The 20,656-nt window shown below is 28.1% G+C and overlaps 1 protein-coding gene and 1 long non-coding RNA gene across 4 annotated transcripts in view; one reads left to right on the forward strand and one right to left on the reverse strand.

The window, feature by feature from the left end:
- LOC149881778 (uncharacterized) overlaps nucleotides 1-16,549 on the forward strand; it is a 37,952-nt gene extending 21,403 nt beyond the window's left edge. Inside the window, exons 1-3 of one of the 3 annotated variants that reach the window (XR_016444784.1) lie at nucleotides 9,330-10,134; nucleotides 14,533-14,635; nucleotides 16,289-16,549. This is a non-coding gene — a long non-coding RNA (uncharacterized LOC149881778). Of the gene's footprint in view, nucleotides 1-9,329; nucleotides 10,135-14,532; nucleotides 14,636-14,671; nucleotides 15,710-16,288 lie in introns of those variants that run through there. The other 2 variants (XR_016444786.1, XR_016444785.1) reach the window with 2 other exon arrangements.
- On the reverse strand, nucleotides 339-1,931 carry LOC149881781 (uncharacterized). The gene is made up of 2 exons (XM_090067410.1): nucleotides 1,599-1,931; nucleotides 339-1,205 (listed from the first exon to the last, which is right to left on the reverse strand). Exon 2 carries the CDS (start codon nucleotides 1,050-1,052, stop codon nucleotides 465-467), a length of 588 nt encoding a protein of 195 aa, XP_089923536.1. The 5' UTR covers nucleotides 1,053-1,205; nucleotides 1,599-1,931; the 3' UTR covers nucleotides 339-464.
- Nucleotides 16,550-20,656: the final 4,107 nt, after the last annotated feature.

Below are 20,656 nucleotides of genomic sequence, written 5' to 3' on the forward strand. Positions count from 1 at the left end.
TTTCACCTCAAATGAATTTACATTTTTAATCATGTTTCTTTTATTAAATATAATGACATTAAAAATTGTTTTAAGCACGATATAACTAGAGACCGCCGATTCGTTACTGTTTATCGGTTTGCGGATTGTGCACCGAATTAACTATGCTAAACGGTTCAAATTACTTACGGATTGATTTGATCCGAAAATAATTTATCGGAAAAAAATTCGTTAAAATTTTTTCGGATTTTTTTTTCGGATTGCAATCCGATTCGATACTTTCGGATCGGATTGCAATTCGAAAAACTTTTTTCGAATTGGAATCCGAACCGAAATTATTTTTACGGATTTATACGGGTTCAGAATAAAAAATCCTTTTGAAATAAGATTCATTTTTATTTATTTATAATATTCAAATATACAATGAAACGAAATGATTTCCTTGTTAAGAAATAAAAAAAAGTCAAAATCACACTGAAAGTTAATCATTTTCCAAATTCATTTCCTGGCCACACAATGTCTTGAATTTTACTGAGTTGCTTAGTGTTTTCTTTCATATATACCAACATCTCAACCTTTGAGATTGAAAGATTGGTTCTTCTAGAGCTGTATATATTCCCTGCTGTTGAGAAAACTCTTTCAGATGTTGATGATGCAGCAGGTATACAGAGATTTTTTCTGGCCAGCCTTGACATTATTGGGTAAATATACTGGTTTTGTTTCCAGAATTCCAGTACATTTGTATTTGCTAGAACTGGTTTTGAATTCAAATACCCCTCAATTTCAGCAGAAATGGCTTTCTTGGTGCTTGTTTCACCTCCAGGATTAATGTAACCTGCACCAAACACTTTCTTCCTCAGTTGTTCAGTGAAATCAAAGTCTTCATCATCTTCATCATCCAACATTGAAGGGGAAGGAGTGCTTTGGCTGGCCAAAATTTCTTTTCTTGACAGTTCTTTCATAGCTTTCTTTCCTGCAGTTTTGACTACTTCAAATTTTCCCCCCTCATCCACAAAGCACATGCTCTTCCTGTTAGGATTTAAAAAATGAGCAATAGAGAATTCAATATTCATCAACTCCCCTTCGAATCTTTTGTTTAGATCTTTATTGAATTAGTGAGCAAGCTCTAATGACACCTCGGTTTTTGGCTTGACACAGGCCTTATATTTTGCCTTGTTTTCCTCCACCTTGTTGAAGAATTCTCAAATATTAGATAGCTTAGGCATCTGAAAAGAAGAAAAAAATGAAATAACATAAAAATGGAATAAATCAGATTGAGTTTTTCCTTTATATTTGTCTTAATAAAAAATGATATTTTTGAGGCATGCATAAAGCTTTCAATAAAAGAACTAATTATTTAAAGGTTATTTGCCTTAATTGTTGAAATGAACGTAACAACTTTTCAAACTAGTTTTTATCTCTATTTTTATTTCTACTAATATTTAAGTAGAAGAAACATAACAATATAAATTTTATAGGACCAATCCACTAATTGAAGCAATCCGCAAAGCGAAATAATTCGCAAAGGAATTTGATCCACAAAAAAAAAAAAAAAACCGCAAAAATTTAGCTTGAAATATTCTTAACTTTTAAATCAAGATAAGATAATAATGGCTTACCGTAATAAATGTAAGTAAAGAATAGTAGACTTGATCTGTTGAACGAATTGTTGTAGGTTAAGATTTCCAAATAGGACTGATTGAAAATAAAAAAGAAATCCACTATTTATAGGACGCGCATATAATAAAAATGTAATTTTTTTGAACCACACCATTTAATGGTGACGCGAACGGAACGCGATTCGTATAATTCGCTAAGCGAATTAAAGTTAAATTGATTCGTAAAAGTTTTTCGGATTAATAATCCGAACAGCAAAGAGAATCCGCAAAAAAAAAATTCGCTAGTGGTTCGTAAATTAGTTTTCGGATTGTTAATCCGAAAAATTTTTACGAACTGACTGTTTTAATCCGCAAAATAAGTCGGATTGGCTTTTTGCGGATTTTACGAATCGAATCAGCGGTGCCTAGATATAACTATATAGTTAAATGATAATAATATCTTTCTCTATACGAATCTGCAAATATTTTTGCAGTAAAGCCTATCCAAATCGGACAACTTTTCATACAATATTGAATCCAACATTTATTAAAAGCTTTTCTAAAAAAAATATAGAAAATGCATTTAAAAAAAGTGGCATTTGCCCTTTAAATAAAAATGCCATTCCTCCAGAAGCAATAGCTCCATCTCAATTGACAAACAGAGAGATTCAAAGTACAGAAATTCAACCACACAGTAATACTGCTATACAAACATTGTTAACTATTCCATCTGTAGAGCCAACCACACCTAACCCTAATAGGCCAAAAAGGGATTCAAGTGCAAAGTGTCTGACTCCTCCTGATCAACCTATTCCATTAACTTCAAAGGATTCTATTCCTGTATGTTCTAAAAAAAGTAAAAAAAATAAAAATGCTTCAAAAGATGATGATTGGGAGTGCGGTGTTTGTAAAAAAAGTTACAACAGTGATGTAAAAAAAAATAAGCCTGACTATATTTATATTTTATGAACTTAAAGTCTGATTGAATAGTTATGAATTCAAAACAAGTGTTGATATTTTTTGTTATATTATACCAGATGTTATACTTAATTAATAAAGAAAAATTTAAATATTATTGTGTATTCACGAAATTACCTAACCACTATCACGAAATTAAATATCATATCACAAAATTACCTAACCTTTCTCAATGACTTTTGAGCTTTTATAAAAACTTATCAAAGGACTTAAAATCCCAAAACTGCATAGATTCTAGTAACTTTACTCTATGTACATCAAACAATTAAAGTAATTAAGTAAAATTACTGAAATTGACTTTGTAATTACACATCTAGTTAATTTATCACGAACATACCTTCCTTTACCCTATTTCGAATAATAAAAATTTTACTACAAAAGAATTTAATAAATCGATTTCTATTTCTTCCAAACAAATCGGTTAAATTCGTTTTGTCAACAGTCTACTAAAGACTACTGCTGATTTTGTTAATTTATTTATTTTTAATCTAAATCTTTTTCTTTCTCGCAATATTTTTATTCTTGTTAAATAAACCTTTTCTTTTTCTTCATTTTCTCCAGTTTTATTTATCTATACTATACAAATTAAACATGCTATCAGTCAAATTTCAATGTGTTGTATTTAAGCAGAATCCATCCTCCTATAGTAAAATAAATCACATTTCTATACAATTATAAAATATACTTGTAAATAATTTTTTTTAGTTATATAGTAAGCATTGTAAAATAGTGATTGATTTCTTTGACCAGGAAGTTCCATCAACTACATTAAAAAATAAAAAAAATCATTAAAAGTACTCAAAAGAGACTATGATGTCAAAATATATTTGGCAACTAAAAGAAAAAAATATTAACTTTAAATTAAACTGGTCTATTCTAAAAACTACGCCTACCTATAATAACATATCTTAAAAATGTATATTTTGTTAACAAAAAAGTTTGAAATTATTACTTATTTAGATCAAGAAAATTTACTAAATAAAAAAAAACTGAACTTATTTCTAAATGCAGACATGAAAATAAGTACCTTTTAAAAAATTTAAAAAAAAAGGAGCAAACTTATCAACCAAATTTATTTAATTCTAAATACCAATTAAAAATAATAAATTTATATATATTTATATATATGTGTGTGTGTGTGTGTGTGTGTGTGTGTGTGTGTGTGTGTGTGTGTGTGTGTGTGTGTGTGTGTGTGTGTGTGTGTGTGTGTGTGTGTGTGTGTGTGTGTATGGTAATACTGCAGCTGCGATGTTGAAAATGAAAAAAAATAGACATTTCTCTAATTCGATTGCGCAACTAATTTCTCAGCTTGAAAAAGAGGCCAGTAAGGACAAAAATGTAAACAGATTAAAACTCTTTCTCGAAGTGATCTGTTTCAAGATACCTTATTATATGGTCAAATTTTATATATCTTAAACTTGGTGCTATACCAATTTGGCCAAATTTAGATCAACTTAAACATAATATGCCAAAATGCTTTAAAGAGACATATCCTCAAACGAAAGTTATTATTGACTGTACTGAGTTGCTTTGTCAAAGATCTTCCAGCCTAACGATTCAAAGAAGTCTGTTTTCACATAATAAGCATCACGTAACCTATAAAGGATTAGTTGGAATTGCTCCTTCTGGTGCAGTAACATTTGTTAGTGAACTATTTGTTGGCTCTATTTCTGATATTGAAATAGTTAAGCAATCAGGACTTTTGCAAAAAGAGCTATGGGAGAGTGGTGATTCTATAATGGCTGATAGGGGTTTTTTAATTAATGATCTGCTTAAGCCTTTAGGTGTAACACTGAATATTCCAGCCTTTTTAAATGGGAGAGATCAGCTATCATATGAAGAGGTTATAGAAAGTCAAACAATAGCAGCTTTAAGAATTCATGTAGAATGTGCCATACAACGAATTAAGAAAAATAAACAAATACGAAATGAAATACCTCTTGTTTTATATGGATCAATTAATCAAATTTGGACTGTAAGCTGTTTATTGTGTAACTTTATGGATCCTCTTATAAAACAGTAAAAATGTAAGATATGTAATATTTATTACTGAGAAACATAGAATGATAAAATATATTTTTTATAAAAATCGCTTAACTTATCGATAACATCTAAAAAATAAAATTCATCAAAATCAACATTTACAATAATAATTCCTTTATAAACATAAACTATGAACAAACAATGAGTTAGTCCAGATAAACCCAGGGCCATTTGGACTTGTGTATAATAGCCAAATAAGTGATCCTTCTTTAGAAATAATTCTCCTGTAGGTAATGAACCAATATAAAATGTTTCTTCCTTAACTAAATCATTAGGATTTTCATTTCTTTTTGTGTAAGGACACTTAATTTCAATTAAACATGGCTTTGAATAAATTAAAACAAGTCCATCTGGACTTGCACCTAGCCAAGGGATGCATGGTTGAACTAATAACCCAGTCTCAAGTATTTTGATATTTTGGTTTAATCGATAAAGCATTACATTTTAAAATTTTTCTTTTGCAATGTCTTCATTAATATTACCGTGATTTAGCATTTCTTTAACATTGTTGGATTTTTTAATGTCTTCTGTAAGTTGTTTTATCAAAAATTCAAAGTTACTTTTCCTAATATAAATCTTATGTGCATTTGATGATGTTATTCTATATTTTCTCTCCTTAGACCATTGTGCACATTGCCTTTGTTTTACAGTTTTTTTTTTGTAATGATATACTTTCTTCTTGTGAGACAATTATTTTTTTCATAAACTCCATTTCTTTTGGGGAATAATTCCATGTATCAGGTATATCTAAAAATTTACTAGGTAAGGTAAGGTTAGAAGTTATAACAGATTCGCATTCAACATTTTGACATAAGTGTGATAAAACAATAAAATTTCGTTCAACTGGTAAAAGTTGATATGAAAGTGGGGATCCTATACACTGCATGCCAAATTTTGTGATTTCTGAATCAATGAGAATTTTATTTGGTATAATATGAGCATAGCCAATATTTGGATTAATTTTTTTAAAATTATTCTGTAGCTTCATTACAGCATTTAAGTTGTCTATAAAATTGAAGTTACATCTTGCCTCATATACTGTTGGGTTAATCCCTTTTTATAAAGTTAGCATGAAGTACGTTTTTCATTACAGGATATATTTTTTTCTGTTTCTCACCAGGCACTCCCCATTTTCTTAAAGTACTTGTGCAAGCGATTTCAGAAGGAACAACTTTAAAAGAATTTAATGAGTAATCTGCCAACTCTAACAGTAAACCCATAATGTGATTGCAATAACCACTTAACCCAGCTGGGCAACTGCAAGAAGCCTTATCAACTTGACTATTTTTGCGATTTATGTATATTTGCATTTTACGAATCATTTTTTTCATACTTGCTCGACAGGTACATTTTGCAATGAAGTGTTTGAGTGTTCGTGTTGTAAATAAGCTGTCTGTAGAAATGTAACGTTCTTGCTTAAATTTCAGTCCTCTTTCTAACGTTTTTTTATAGTTTTTCTTTTTAATTTACCGCATTTGTTCATATGATTATCAATTTCACGTCTGGTGAACACTGGGAGAAACTCAAGAGATTTTCCCCAGCACATATCTTCTTTTAACGATACATCTTTTTTTGAATTTAATTCTATCTTCAGATCTCTATTTATATCATCTAATATTAGATTTTGAATTTTTTTATCTTTAAAGCAGTCACTATTAAATCCATTCATTTTTTATTGGACAAGTAATTTATTAAGAATTATCCTTTAAATTGTTTGCAGCTATTTTGTTTACATTTTTGTCCTTACTGGCCTCTTTTTCAAGCTGAGAAATTAGTTGCGCAATCGAATTAGAGAAATGTCTATTAATCTGTAAGAGACGTTGCGATACGTGAAAGAAGACCGCATTCGAAATATGGAAAAATTCGAAATGTTTAAAAAGAAAAGAAAAGAAAAGCCTCATAGAAAAGATAAGTAAAAGTAAGTCACTGCTAAATTTTTTTATTTTTTCATTTTTATTATATATTATACGTATTATAACTATATATACCAAACTTAATTTTAATTAATTAATTCTGCACTGAATAAATCGTTTACATTAAGTAAGTAGTTATTCTTAGTTAACATGGTAAATCTTTGTTCAGATGGCTATGTAACGTGTTGGTCATGGGAGACCAAGTGCTCCAACAACTATTGTTGCTAAAGATGAAATCCTGGCTGAACCACGTGTGTTGCTGGCATCAAACATTTAAAGGATTTTTAATATTTTCGGCGTTTCTATCTTGTGTGTCTCGTCAGTATTCTCTGTAGTTGATAAATAAAACGGCTATTTTCATAGCCACATATTTTTTAAAAACATATTTAGCAAGAACAATTATTGTGGTATCCTATATTCCATAATTGTAACAAGAAATTTGTCTAAAACAATCTAAAATTGTACAATCATAAAATAAACAAATTTAAATTTCTTTACATAATAATGTATTAAGTAAATATTAAAAATATAAATGATAAAATAGTTAAATATTAACAAAAAGAACAAAAAATAAAAATATAAAACAAAAACGTATTTAAAAAAATAACCACTTTGAAATTTATCTATTTAATTTTTTAAAATAATTTTAAGAACTTTTAGCCTCTGCGAGCGAGAGCGATAAAAGCAAAAATATTAAATTATTTTACGCCGCTTAACTGCAGTATTTCCATATATATATATATATATATATATATATATATATATATATATATATATATATATATATATATATATATATATATATATATATATATATATATATATATATATATATATATATATATATGCTTTCAGCGAGAGGACTTCAGGTAAAGTTACAACACACAGAACAGCTTCTTGTACTGAAAATAATATAAAAAAATATTTCAATACATGCAAGACTCAACTTCTTTAAGCAAACATCAATGAATACTCAAATGTCTGGAATTTTAACGAAATCGGCTTCCATGGTGACAAGGGGTGATCAAATAACTCTTGCAATTAGATGCAACAAACTTTTAGATTCAAACAAAACAAAGAAAATGCAAAAAGTCTCCAAGTCGTTGGAACAAAAATGCAGCAAGTGAAAATGACAAATGGTTTTGCATACTTGCCAAAATTATATGCGTGTGGCGATGAGTTCTTTTCTACTAAAAAATGTAGAGGCTGATATTTTTTACTTTACCTCCTCATCTTTGTAGTTAATTGTATAAATTGATTTACTTAATTGCTTTATTTTTATTTAATTGCTTTATTTGTGTAACTTTAATTGCTTGGCTAATTAATACGCTTTACTTAAAAAGACAGTTATTGTATTATTGAACATTTTTTTTTTTTTTTTACTTTAAATGATTCTAACTTAAAAACTAAATAAAGTTGTAAAATAAAATTTATAACTTCTTGTAGAGCGAATGCTTCTTAATAAATCTATATAAAAAAATTTATGAAAAACTTTTTCTGAAAAGAAATAATTCAATTTATACGAAAACTGTTCAACAAGAGCCGCTTTTATCCATGTAATAAAAAGCACAACTACATAAACTTTAAGAAAAACGGAACAAGCACCGTTAATAATAAGAGTGCACCGGATTCTGTAGCTTACAAACAAAACAGGTACAAATAAAATGTTAAAAGTCACTTTTTGGAGTTTTTCAGAAAATAAAGTTTATTAACTTTGCTATAAAATGTTATTTACAAAAACAAATTTGTAAATAGCATTTTAAAGCAAACTTTTAGTATTACTTTTTTAAAGAAATAACAATTTAAACAAAAATTATTTTAAGTTATTATTTCTTTAAAAAAGTAACACTAAAATATGAATATTAAAATTTTCAGTAATTTTTACTTTTAGAAAAAAATCAATAACTTTCCTTCAATGTTTAAAATGGGAGAACAAAATAATTCTAACCATGCGATATACAAAATTGCATTTTTACATAATAATACCTGTTAAATGTATCCAATTTTTTAAAATTCTAGAACTTACTTAATTGAATGTAACTGTTTAAAAAAATATGTTAAAAAAACGAAATTACAAATTAGAACTCGAACCCAACAACATCAAAAACGCTTAACCGAAGGCAAACATTATCAATCTGTGATAGATATGTTTGCTTTCGGTTACATTGTAAATCATGTTCAGAAAAACTTAATTGGGAGAAAACAAAAACTCTTCATGTAGAGACAAAAACATTTGATTGGAAGGTCCGTGAGGCTCTGGAGATACAGAGGCATCTATGTTCTCCTCTAAATAACAGCATCAATCTCGATAAAGGGCAATTTGTAAAGACAAACATATATATATATATATATATATATATATATATATATATATATATATATATATATATATATATATATGAAACGAAGAAACAACAACTAAGTATGGTACTTAAAGTGTCATGCCTTAGGGCAATCAACAGCCATGAAATACAAATCAAAAATAATAAAAACGTTACAAAGTTACAAAAAAAAGAAAGAAAGAAAGAAAGAAAGAAGCTGATACTGATAATATATTATCACGGATTATTACGCGGGGGCGAATAGATACTCTCGCCCTCATGATAATTCGTCATAATATATTATTAGTATAAATTTACGGGGGGGCCACTGCCCCTGTTGCCCCCGTGCACTCGGCGCCTATGTATGTGTATATATATATATATATATATATATATATATATATATATATATATATATATATATATATATATATATATATATATATATATATATATAACAATACTCCTAATAATAATACCAGAAAGAAGTATAATCGAAAGCGTAACATTATATGGTTCAACCCACCATTTAGCAAAAATGTGATCACAAAAGTTGGCAAATCATTTCTTAATTTGGTAGACAAACATTTTCCATCTAAGCATATTTTGAACAAAATATTCAATAGAAACACTTTGAAAGTCAGTTACAGCTGCATGCCGAATTTAAAATCTATAATAAACTGGCATAACCAAAAAATCATCGAAGATATTGAAGATCAAAATAAGAAATCCTGCAATTGTATCAACAGGTTGCATTGTCCACTAAATCAACTTTGCCTAACAGAAAACATGCTTTACAAAGCTGTTATTTCTTCAGACCTTCCGAACTATTTAGATAAAATATATATTGGCATAAGTGAACCGCCTTTTAAATTACGTTATGCAAACCACATTAAGTCGTTCAATACTGTAAAATACAAAAACGACACCGAACTATCCAAGGAAGTGTGGCGCATAAAAGAAAAAAACGGAAAACCTTTTATTAAATGGAGTATAATCAGGAAATGCCAACCTTATCAACCAAGCACAAGAAGATGCGCTCTATGTTTAAATGAAAAAACTGAAATTGCCATCTATAGAGGCGCAAATTTATTAAATAAAAAGCAAGAGCTGGTTAGTAAGTGTAGGCATATGAATAAATACATGCTTGCGTCATTTGACAGTAAAGACTAATTTGAAGCCATTAATAAGAACAATTCTTTTTTAACGACATTTTTAACGGTTTTTTCGTTTTTCTTTAATGTTCTCTTTTTGTAACGTTTTTTTCATTATGTATTTTGGCTGATGATTGCCGGCACGCCGGTATGAAACTTTAAGTACCAACAAAGTTGTCATCCTTTGCTGTATCTTCTATATATATATATATATATATATATATATATATATATATATATATATATATATATATATATATATATATATATTAGGGTAGGTCGATTTTATCTTTTTTTTTTTGAATACCAAATTGAGTAATGTTGCAGTTACTATAACTACGGTATAACAACAACTCCACCGAATTTCAGGAATACTGTATGTTTCAGGAATACTGTAAAAATGGCTTGCGGATTTGTATTTAAAGTTTCCAATTATGGTCTAAATTTGTTAGCTTCTAAAATATTTTGCATTTCAATCTTTGAAGTTTTAAATTCCAAACGAGTTATCTCGTTTCAAAATATCTCGTTTTGAATATATCGTCTATTGACAAGTAAAACTCATTAAGTGACACTACAGCTAATTTGAGGTAATCAAGTTTTATTTAGTTTACTTTATTAAAATTCCATTTATCGAGATATCAGTGTGATATCTCTAGATAAAATACTACTATTTCAGATTGATTTACGCACTTAGTGACTTTTCCTTGCAATATGTTGTTAATAATTGGGTATCATAGTGTATTTAAGTCAATTTCCTATAAAACTGTACTTAATGAGTTTTACTTGTCAACCGACAATATAATGCAACCAATAAAATGTTTGTTAAGTTACAGCAATCAATCAAATTTAGCGCATCTGGCGATTGTTAAATGAATAAACAGATAAAAATAAAATAGTAAACAAAAACTTCAACAAGAATTACAAATATTATCAACAATAAAAAAATGTCGAAAAATATAGTTACATCTGTTACATGAAAAAAAAGTGGAAAGAAATATGATGGTGGTCCATGTGAATTATTAACGACGGAGCCAAATACTTACAGGCTGGTTATTTAATACTACTACTATCTTATTCATGTAAAGTCAACTGCAGATATCATAGAAATTACTAAGCAAATTAAAAATAATCTAAATTCAATTTGGGTTGCAGTAAATCCTAATCTACCTCTAATAACTGACAAATCTATTGCTAGAAAGGTAAAGGATCTTCTCATTCTAGTGAAAAACATTTATGGCAAGCATGGTAGAGCAAGTACCAAACGAAACCTTGATGCAAGTTTAGGTAAGCTTTTTGATATTTATGCTTGTTCTTGCTCATGGGATATGCTACCTTGCAGTGATAGAAAAGTATCATGCAATAAAGTAAATTGCTCAGAAGAACATATTATATGTAATTGTCCTCAAAACACGAAAGTACCTCTTGAAGATAGAGTTTATCTTCGAGATCAGAGGCAGAAAACTGGTCCAAAAGAGGCATGTCAACTTTCTTCAGTTGATAAAGTAGCTTTCAAAAGAAATAAGAGGGTTGGTAATAAGCGACCATAGCTGTCTCAAAGGGTAGTTGAAAAAGCAGAATCTCTCATACAACAAACAATGTCATCTGAAGAAACTAGCTGTTCAACTGAAACTGAGGTAAGCTAATTGTGACTTTTTTGATACATTTTAAGAGCACACAAGTTTTTTATGCTACAATTTCTTTCAGGAAGAAGCTGAATGGCAACCAATAAAGAAATTTCCTGGAGACTGCAACTTAGTTAAATTTTGCAGGTTTTCTATGGAATTAGTCAGAAATGAGTGCTCATCAAACTTATGTGCAGCTCTTGTAAATGCTTTACTACATGACGTTAAACATATTTTGAGAAAAGATATGTGTTGATACCAATCACATCTTGATTGACAAGTGCAAATTAGATAGGGCCAAAGCACAAAAAAGATAGTTAGTGAAGGTAAAGATCTAGAGAAAAAAAATCAGTTAATTTGCCTTGGTGAGGATAGCAAACTTAATCAGACCACTCGAACTTCTAGCATAGTAAACTCGCCTGAAGCGGGATTTCTCAAAAAATTTATTGAACCTGAACATCACCTCACATTTACTTACGAAGATGGAAAATCTACTGTAACCTATTTGACTCATAGAACAATTCCTATTATTGGCGCAACTGATTTAGTACTTGCAAAAGAGACGTTCAGTGTTTTTCAAAAATTTAACAGTATTGAAAGTATTCAGGCACTTCTTCTTGATAATACTGCTACCAATACTGGCCCAATAAGTGGTTTAGTGGTAAAACTTGAAGAGTTTTTAAAAAGAAAACTGCACCTCATTGGGTGCGCTACATCAAAATGAATTTCCTTTAAGAGCTCTTTTTAAAAAACTATTTCTTTTAAGAGCTCTTTTTAAAAAATATTCAGGATTCACATCAAGTTTTGTTTGAACCTGTCACAAATCCTATAGTTGATGGGTATATTCCAAAAGAAGTACTGAAAGTCCTTAGTATAGATCAAAGACTTTTGTTTGAGTATTGCAAAGGAGTAGGGAATGGTAAAGTTGTAAGATAGATGTTACTTATAAAATTGGGCCACTTAACCATGCAAGGTGGTTAAATCTAGCTATTCGCGTTCTCTGTTTATATACAAGAGACAATCAACCAAATCAGTCTTTAAAAAACTAGTCTACTTTATTGTTCAAGTTTATGCTCCATAATGGTTTGAAATAAAGACATTATCTAAGCTGCACGACTCTCCTCGTCGTCTTTTTTCTGCTATCGCTCTACTAAATATTCTCCCATTTAATGATGTTATATATATTGTGAAGCAGAACATTAAAAACATCATATTCTGTCCAAGACATGAAAACATTCTCTATGCCCTGGTTCAAGATGACAACAACAAGATCCGAAATCATGGTTTTCAATCATTACTGACACTCAGACAAAGGTATCTAGAGTTAGTAACTTAAAAAAATTATTTCATTATTCTTTTAAACACGATCACAACGCAGTATTGATCACAATTTTATATTACAGAATAAATTTGACCAGTTTGCAAAATGAACTTTAAAAAATTTCTGTAATAAATTTTAATGCAAATCACTGGTATGAGTTGATAGACCTCACTGCTCCAGACGTTACAAAACCTCCTACTACGCCACATTTTACTATTCAAGAAATTCAATACTTCATAGACGATTCTGTTAAGCCATATATTCCGGATTTCCCATTTCACTCTCTGAGTATAGAGCGAACTGTTAAACTAGTATTGGAAGCATCCCATAACCTTTACGGGTTTGAGAATCGACACAGCTGCATCTTGACAAAATTGCTTAGCAGAAAGATGCGTCAAGCATATATGTCAAAAGGATATTATTTATCCCATTCATATGATGATATTTTTGAATAAATTCAAAAAGTTACTAAATAAGATAAACAACTTTTCATAAATTTAGAATCATAAATTATAAAAAAGACGTTTAGAAAACTTTTTTACATTTCTCACAATTGAAAAATTTAATTTCCACTTATGGCGCTTTTTATAGCGTTTTTTGTAAAATCACAAAATCTTAAAGTTAAATCCGCAAACCATTTTTTCATCCAAAATCACTTAAATTTTTTGAGGTATCTTATTTCATCTATCATTTTTGAGGTATCTATTTCATCATTACGCAATGGGTCTAGGTAAAATCGACCTACCCTAATATATATATTATCATTATTATATATATATATATATATATATATATATATATATATATATATATATATATATATATATATATATATATATATATATATATATATAACTCAGATGTAAGTAACCCGGTAGTCGGGGCAACTTCATCCTCTTCAAATTTAGGGTCTTTCTTTTGATGTCCTGTCACGCGCCACCGTAGTTTTGTAATTTTGTAACGGTTTCATTTTTGTTTTGTATTTCATGGCTGATGATTTCCGCAAGCCATGAAAATTTTAATGCAATACATAGCTTTAACTTCTTCGTTATATATTCTTTTTCTTCTTCTTCTTCTTCTTCTTCTTCTTCTTCTTCTTCTTCTTCTTATAGTTATTATTATTATTATTTTTATTATTATTATTACTATTATTATTATTATTACTATTATTATTATTATTATTATTATTATTATTATTATTATTATTATTTTTATTATTATTATTATTATTATTATTATTATTATTTTTATTATTTTTATTATTTTTATTATTATTGTTATTATTATTATTATTATTATTATTATTATTATTATTATTATTATTATTATTATTATTATTATTGTTATTATTATTATTGTTATTATTATTATTTTTATTATTATTGTTATTATTATTATTATTATTATTATTATTATTATTATTATTATTATTATTATTATTATTATTATTATTATTATTATTATTATTATTATTATTATTATTATTATTATTATTATTATTATTATTATTATTATTATTACTATTTTTATTGTTATTATTATTATTGTTATTAACTGAAAAATCTGCATGAACTATATATTAACATTCGAGCAAATTTTTCAGTTAAAGCTTCTGTTAATCCTGTATCAGGAGCTATTCTTTAATATCCAAAGCTGGATGAGTAGAGCCATTCAATGATTGCAACAATTGTTTTTAGAAATAAAAGGTGAGTTAGTGCTCAAAGTTGCTGTTCAAATAAAATTCTCGTGAGAAAGCAACCAATTATATATTTTATTTTAAATAAGTTTTTTATTCATATTTTAGAAAAAAAAAAAAACATCCTTAATTTTCTATTCACAGGGACTGGTAATGAAGTCAAAGTTACAAGTAAAAATAGAAAAATAAAATTAAAAAGTAAAAGTAAAAATAAAAGTAAAAAGCCAAGGAACGAAGCCTAGGAGCGAAGATGCGCACGGTAAAAAATGCACAACAAAAACTGCGGTTATAGATTAAGATTTTTAGCATTTTCTCTTAATTAGTTCAGATCGAATGCAAACAAAATCCAATGTAATGTTTGAAAAAAAAATTAATTGATGCGATAAAAAGTTGAATGAATTATAATTATCTTTTTCATTTTCGGGACAAATTTTTATTTATTAGTCCCATTTATTTTCAGGCTAAAATTAGGTACATACATGTTTCCTGAGCTGCCTTTTTTAAAAAGCATTTTTGTGAAACCCACACAGCAAAGTTGTTTTTGTTTTTTATTTTTTTAAAAAGATTTTTTAAAATTTTTTTCTTTCAGTAAGTTTAAAGTGTCATTAATTATAATGTCATCTACGAATTGAATGAAATGCAATGGTTGCCATGGTAAAACTACTTACTTTAAAATATCGTAATTTTTCTATTCAATATATTATCAACTATAGCTTACAACTTCATTATAACCGATTACATGAAGTAAAAAACCTGGTTAGCCACAGAGTTTGCTTGACCGTCACTATTTTATTTGAATTTTTTGAAGCTGCTGTGGCATAAAAATTAAAAAAATTAATTTTTATCAGGAAGAGAAAATAGTCTCATAGTTATATCATCTAATTAAACTACTGGGTAACTCCAAACTCGTTCTAAGCGCTTCTTAGCTGATATTTTTTTAGAACTCCTCTTTCGGTTTAATAATTAACCAAAATAACTTTATTACGTCCGATCTTTAAGTTTAATAAAAGTCATCCTCCAGATGAACACAACATAATTACTCTCTTTTTGTTTTACAAGTATGTACAATAGCTATGTACAATGGGTATGTACAATAAATAATGATTTATTTTGTTTAATAATGACGTTATTTCTTTCGTCAAGTTAAATTGCGATTAGAAGTCCGAAAAATCAAAAGATTTTTTGATGCTTCTTTTGATATTTTAAATGAACATATGCATGTAAATATATATACGTAATTATAAATATGTAATTATGATGTAATAGTCACTTATGTAAGAGTGCTTATTGTTATGAAATGGAGGCAGTATTTGTTTAGCAAAGAAACACAAATTTGTTAACTGTACATTTCTAACGGCAATCATCAGCCGATATTCATTTGAGTTGCTATTTTCAAATATGAATGAATGTATCATTATACTAAATCACTGTATTTATACACGTATTTTTGTCGTGTACTTTTATCGTATGATATAAATATGTTAAATTTAAACTCGTTTTTGTCGATAAAAATATGTTTTACGAGTGAAATATATTATCATACTTCCATGAAATATTTGTAATGCAGTTCTTAAAAAAAAACAAAAAAAAAAAAACAAAAAAAAAATGGCTCCATTTTTGGTATTGGCCTCAGCTTTATTTGTTGCTTTCTGTGTGTTCGTAGGGGCTTCGGCAGTTTATCTACTTGGAGGTCGCAACCGTATTCAAAAGTACCGTTCCAGCTACTCCCCGATATTTTTCCCAACAACCTTATTCTAACTCAGAACGTTTGATTACAAACATCGGTGATATCATACCCAGGTTTACGCATTATGGATATTTAATTGTCATTTTAAATAAAAAATTTTATGAATAAGTATTGTAAAATTTACCCTAGAAATCAACTTTTTAATGGCAGCATGATTCTGTGAAATCAAAAATAAAATCTTTATTTTTCCTGCAATTAGAATGAAATGTCATGGCGTAAGATAAAATCTTTTTCATTTTTGCGCCATGACATTTAGTTCTAATTTAATTGTGTTTGGGATTGGAACTAAATTTCATAGCTCAAGATAAGAAAACTATTTTTATGCGGATTCTTAAAAAAAAAAAAAAGGCTCTAAATGCGGAAACGAACCCTTGTTGGGTCAGTTATCTTATCATTTTCCATACATTTTTTAAAATTGTTTGCAGACAAAATTACACACATGCGCATAATTTAATCGACGTTTTTTTCATTTTATGTAAAAATACTCTTTTATGGCTTTGAAAACATATATAAAAATTATTTTAAAAACGCTTTAGCAAATATATTTGGAGATATATTTGCAAATATCGTACAGCAAATCGATTTTATTTCTTTTTACAATGATTGTTCATGTTTTTAATAAATTTGCTGTTTGTAAATCGTTCAAAAACAAAACAATTTTTTGATTTTTTATCATAAAGTTCAAAACATACTTTGAATTTACTTTGTGAGAGTTTTATTCATAAAAAAATGAGGCATCTTTCTTCAGGTACCAGGCCTAGCCTGGGTTTCTCACTATCTTATAAAAAAAAAAAAAAAAACAAGAGCATTACAAGTTTTTAAGGAACTACATCCATTCTGTGTTTACCATCATTTAACTTGTTGATTTTTTAAAACTTTTTCAAACCATCGGTGTAGAGTTTTAGTTCTTTGTTACCTATAGAGTTCGAATGTAATTTCACTTTGTAATGACCTAATTTTAACATTTACATTTTATCATCCCCAAAAGGTGATCTTTTGAATTAGATCAACGGAGTAGGATGATGCTTTTATACGATATAGTTTGCCCTTAAAATCAACTCCCTCTGAATATGATTTTTTTTTTGCAGGTCTCTTGCTTCATTCTTGGTCTTAAATCGATATTTCAGGTGATTTGTTTTTATTGCTTTAATAGCAAACACGTAAAACATCGGTTTATTGTTTTAAAAGCTACCAAGCAAAGTATCATGCAAGATTTATTTTGAAACAAAAGCATTTACTGATGGATTGAAATGATGTCAATCTAAAAATAAAAGTTTATAGAAATAAATGTCAAAAGTGTCATCTTTAAATAATTGTGAATGCGTCATTGTTGTCTGTACGAGATACATCACTTACTTTGAGTTGTTTCTTATGTCGCTTTATTGTCGGTTAAATGACAGACGTCAATTCGTCATTTCAATGTTCGAGCAGCATTGCTGAATTAAAGTTGATAGAGCAACCCTAATGGAAATGCTTCAAATTTTTGACTTGAAAATGAAAGCTTTCAGTAAAGTTTTTTATACTTTAAAACTACTAAGGATGAATGTGATTCAGAATATTTATTCGGTTTTACATAATCTGCTTATATATTTACATTCTTACATTTTGATAGTTCAACAATTGTTCTCCCAAAGATTTTTTATAAAGTTTGTTTAATTAAGCCGTAGTAAATTTATTAGCTATGAGACCTTATGCAAATGGTGCAGTCCGTTCGTGAGAAAAATGTGTGGTAGGTCTACATGATGAGGCAGTGGAAGGTGCCTTAGACGCAACGGGCCATTCTCTCTTTTGGGTGGTTATGATTCTACTGGTTAAGTCAGAATGAAACTAAAATTTGTTCTAAAAACATTTTTGTATGAAAAATGATAATCATATTTATAAGTGATAATTCATAAAATCACTTGAAATAAAATGAACTGTGTTTCCATAGACCATGCAACTAATGATCCACTTAAACCCTGTTGGCAGCATTTTGAGTTTCTTCCCACATTAATAATTTACCAACAGCCGAGTTGTTACTCGTTTGATACAACTCGGTTATTATCTCCGAGATTCTGGAATAATTTCTGTGTAAATAGAAATTTTAAACAAAATTTTAAGTTAGTAAATATTAGTAGAGCTTTTTTCATCTAGTTCGGGTCTTGTTGATGAAAAATGACGTTTTCAATGTTTAATTCTTTGTTTTTTTTTTGTTTTAAATTTATAAAGAGAAAAGTCAGAAATGAAGTTTTCCCATATATTGGTTATATTAATACGCAAAAAAAAAAAAAAAAAAACTTGTCAAGAATCTTAATTATGAGAAGGATTCAGCCCACTTCTTGAAATAATTAAACTTTTAGCTGATATTAGGCTTAGAGATGTCAAAAGCTTTGTTGTAATTGCTGGTGATTCCTTATTTTCAAGCGACAAGCTTTGGGCGACGGAAAGTAACAAAACCCGGATATGCTGCGGCAGCAGCTACTTTAAGAACGAGTTGGCGCAGTTTCTACAATGCGTATTTTTCCGTTTAGTTTCAATAACAGCGGAAGAGTAAAGTACCTTAATTATCTTAATTAAGTTTTAACAATTATTTCACGTCGAATTGCCCAAACCTGAAAATTAGATCATGGCTTAACTCTCCTTGAATTTGCCAAAATTCGATTTATTTAAAACTTTGATATGAATTAATTTTACTTCAATTTATAATTTCAACACGTAATTGACTTTAAGAATATAGTTTATGAATTAATTCTAAAGTTTTGAAATTAATCTGTAGTATAAAACATAAAACTTCCCACTTCAAAATACATTGAAAAATCTTGATGCAGCTTTCCGCATGAAATAAGTAAAAGCTTTTTTAAGCTTCAAACTTAATTACTGTTTTGATTGAACAATATTTTTTAAACGTCACCAATTTACATAAGGGCGGCCGTAAAATTTTATAGATTGGAGAGTCTAAATAAGACAATAAAAAAAAATAATAATAATAATAAAATAGAACGACGTTTAAAACGTAATAGTACAAAATATGTATTCCTAAAAGGTTTCTAAATTCAGATTTTTCAAAGCTCAAAATTCAAAATTAATTTGTTTACTTTAAAAATTAAATAAGTTTGTGACAAAAGTTGTTCAAATTTTATAAAAGGATAAGTAACCGTTGTTAAAATTCATTGATGATACCCCCTATTGCCCCCCTCCCTCCCCAACCACGTCTTCCGCTATATCCAGTTTTGACAGCCTTGCAGACGTCTGACTTAGATAATTAGAGCAATTTGCTAATATTTGTCAAGAAGAACTTGAACATCCAGAACTAAAAAATTTGTGCGTTTGAGATCCTTTTTCTTTTTTTTCTTTTTAAAAAATGAAAATATATATATATATATATATATGTATATATATATATATATATATATATATATATATATATATATATATATATATATATATATATATATATATATATATATATATATATATATATATATATATATATATATATATATATATATATATATATATAGGGAGAAAAGTAAACAAGGTCTGAAAAAGATTTTAATCATTAGGAAGAAATTTTTTTCAAATTTTATATTTGTATTGGTTATCAGATTGTATTTTTTCTCATGATCAATAGATATCACCATGATTATTAGGTTAGACTTAAGGGTTTTAAAAGCGCGAAAAATTTAGGAGGAGTGATTTACAGATTTCACAGGTTCATCGTTTCAGAAGATTTTAAAATAATTAGCTAGCTTGAACTCAAATATGTGCAATATTTGATGCGCCAAATGATTAAAAAATTAGTTATGCGAAAAAAAAACAATCTTTAATGGGTTTACAAATTTTACTTATATACATTTATAAATGCATTTAAATACTCAAAGTTTCTTTGGCTTTTCCTTAAGAAATGTATTTCATAATATTTCGTATTGCTATACATATGATTTTTTTATAAAACTCCTTAGGGGATAAAATCTTTTCAGGCGGATACATTTACTTTTAGAAACTTACTTCTAGAAGTTAATAGGTTTGGTCCGTAAACATGATAAGCTGTTTAAGTATTTGGTATTTGTAAGATATTTTAAAACAATGATTAGCAAATGTTTTCTAAAATCAATAGTAGGGATGCTATTGAGATGGATAAAAAAAAAGAGAGGCTAGAACACTGATTCTCATGGGGACTCCATAGAAAATAGTTAATAAGGAAGTGCGCCTTATATCCTGAAACGAATTCTTTTCGTTCTTATATATTCTGATTATTTCATAGTTTCAATTACTTTTGTTGAATGTGTATTACGTAAATTTCGA

This window comes from Hydra viridissima, unplaced genomic scaffold, assembly GCF_058129835.1.
Source record: "Hydra viridissima isolate aposymbiotic clone 2 unplaced genomic scaffold, HvirCarnegie_v1 scaffold_11, whole genome shotgun sequence".
NCBI classification, from domain to species: Eukaryota; Metazoa; Cnidaria; class Hydrozoa; order Anthoathecata; family Hydridae; genus Hydra; species Hydra viridissima.